Source organism: Pundamilia nyererei, unplaced genomic scaffold (assembly GCF_000239375.1).
Source record: "Pundamilia nyererei isolate P.nyererei 1_Seehausen unplaced genomic scaffold, PunNye1.0 scaffold00008, whole genome shotgun sequence".
Lineage (NCBI taxonomy): Eukaryota > Metazoa > Chordata > Actinopteri > Cichliformes > Cichlidae > Pundamilia > Pundamilia nyererei.
Window position 1 is genome coordinate 769593 of NW_005187409.1, and position 2051 is coordinate 771643.

The 2051-nt window shown below is 36.7% G+C and overlaps 1 protein-coding gene across 1 annotated transcript in view; it reads left to right on the forward strand.

Annotated features, from left to right (window-relative positions):
- The window catches only part of gfra4b (GDNF family receptor alpha 4b), a 58043-nt gene that overhangs the window by 41981 nt on the left and 14011 nt on the right, over nucleotides 1–2051 (forward strand). The window contains exon 5 of the mRNA XM_005722857.1: nucleotides 1096–1176. Coding sequence (XP_005722914.1) covers nucleotides 1096–1176 — 81 coding nt within the window. The remainder of the gene's footprint in view (nucleotides 1–1095; nucleotides 1177–2051) is intronic.

A 2051-nucleotide genomic window follows, 5' to 3' on the forward strand; every position in this document is an offset into this window, starting at 1 on the left:
GGAAAATAATGAGATATTTATTAACTTTAAAGCAATGTTTTTGCAACCTAATTGGCAACTTACTACAAAGACTTTTCACCACCGTCCGCTTTGCTGTGATAGTATCGTATGTGGTGTGGGCAGTGCTGAAAGGTACAGCAAGCAATAAAGTCGAAGGCACTCTGCTGGGTAACCTATGAGAGAGAAATTTTAAATGAAATGCAATTTATCAACATTAGATTCAGTAAAAAGAAAAAACAGACATATTGGATAACATACACACCGATGCTTATTTATCTGTGAAAGGCCAATAGAGGCTCATATATCAGTTGCACTGTTCATCAAACAACATGGCACAGCAGAAAATCAAAGCAAGAAGCAACAGGCTGAGGAGGATAACAGACAGAGGAGCACTCTCCCACTGAAAGGCTGGTTCCAGTCTTCTCATGGCTCCCCAAGGAATACTTTGTCACTGATAATAGATTCCAGACATTTGTAAATAAAGTGAACTGTTCTCAGTGTCAACCTAAACAATTAATCAAGAATCAGTTATTTTGAGGCACCGTTAAGAATGCAACTAGTGTTCATATTTCATGAAAAGGCCGACAGGAAGTGTGTGGCAGAAAATTAAATTGTGGCCAGAGGCTGTAAGCAAGCCTGTATAAGAGGACTGGATTACTGGGGGATTCCACATGCTCGCAATATGTGGCGTACAATAAAGTATATAATTTATGTTATTTATGTTCATAGATGTTATTATACTTACCCCCATTCTATTTTCTGAAAACAAAGAGCACCATGAGTGTTTAAAAATACCGCAATGTCGATATAAATATAGATATGAAACCCTTTTTAGGTTGAGAAATGTTTGGATTATACATGTGGCTACAGAAACATAAATGCCAGCATTGGCGAGTGGGTTGAAAATAACACAATAACCCTGACAAATGAATAATAAGCTGAGGGAATGTGTGTGTAATTTATGACTGAGTGAACTGGAGTCTCAGTGACGAAATAAAAATGACTACATGCCATTATTTGTGTTTCTTGAGATTTAGATAAACTGTAGTGCCTACTGAAGCCTTTATTCCTAACTGTGTGTTGTTTTTTCCCCAGGACTCAAGCTGGTGGAGAGTTACCCTTATGAGACAGTGGAGAGGGATTACAACTATGTCCGCCTGGCCTCTATTTCTGCTGGCAAGTTCACCAACCTTCATTAACTTTCACCATATTGTAAACCCCTTTACCCTTTGAAGATGTTTGTGTTCTATTAAGTATACAACATTACGCCAAAGCCTTTTCACTGTAAACATGCCCAATATAAACATTCACATCTCAGACTCAGCTGAAATAACATAATCCATGAACGTCAAAGCATACTAATGGAGGCATTTTTTGATACTACTGTCTTAAAATAAGTGACTATTCCAAATCTGGCCTATGAAAAGAACATACTAGCTTAATATAACACCGAATGACAACAGACTGAACTAAATATCCCTTATCAAATGAGGCAGAGTTTTATTTAAGAACAGCTGAAATCAGGTTTTGATACTGATGTGGTCATTGTTATCAAGAGCCAAAGCCATGTTTTGGCTCTACATTATATGAATCTGCTGGGAATGGGACTGGAACCAACACAACGAAACCAAATTCATATATAATGAACACAAGTAGCAAATGTTTATGTTAAAAACTGGGACCAAATATTTGGCATTTAGCCCAAAAAAAAGAACTAAAAATAAATCAGTTATTAAAATATTGCTGACTTTTCTCCGTTGACATTTCATAAACTGCACCGCTGTCTTCATCTAGTTTGACCAGAGGACCTGCCAGCTTTAAAAATATATATATGTAAACAAGCTTATCACTCATCTCTGAAGTACACAACTCACAGAGATCAGCTCACTTCCACATTTCCCAACATAAATCCCAAAGGCTCATTCATAAATTGTCACAAAGTAGCAAAAGCTGCAATCACTGTGCTGCTCATTTCAGTGGCAGATCTACACAGAAATATTTGATATATATTTATTAGTTCAGTCGTCATATATTACGAGCAAAAAAAAAAA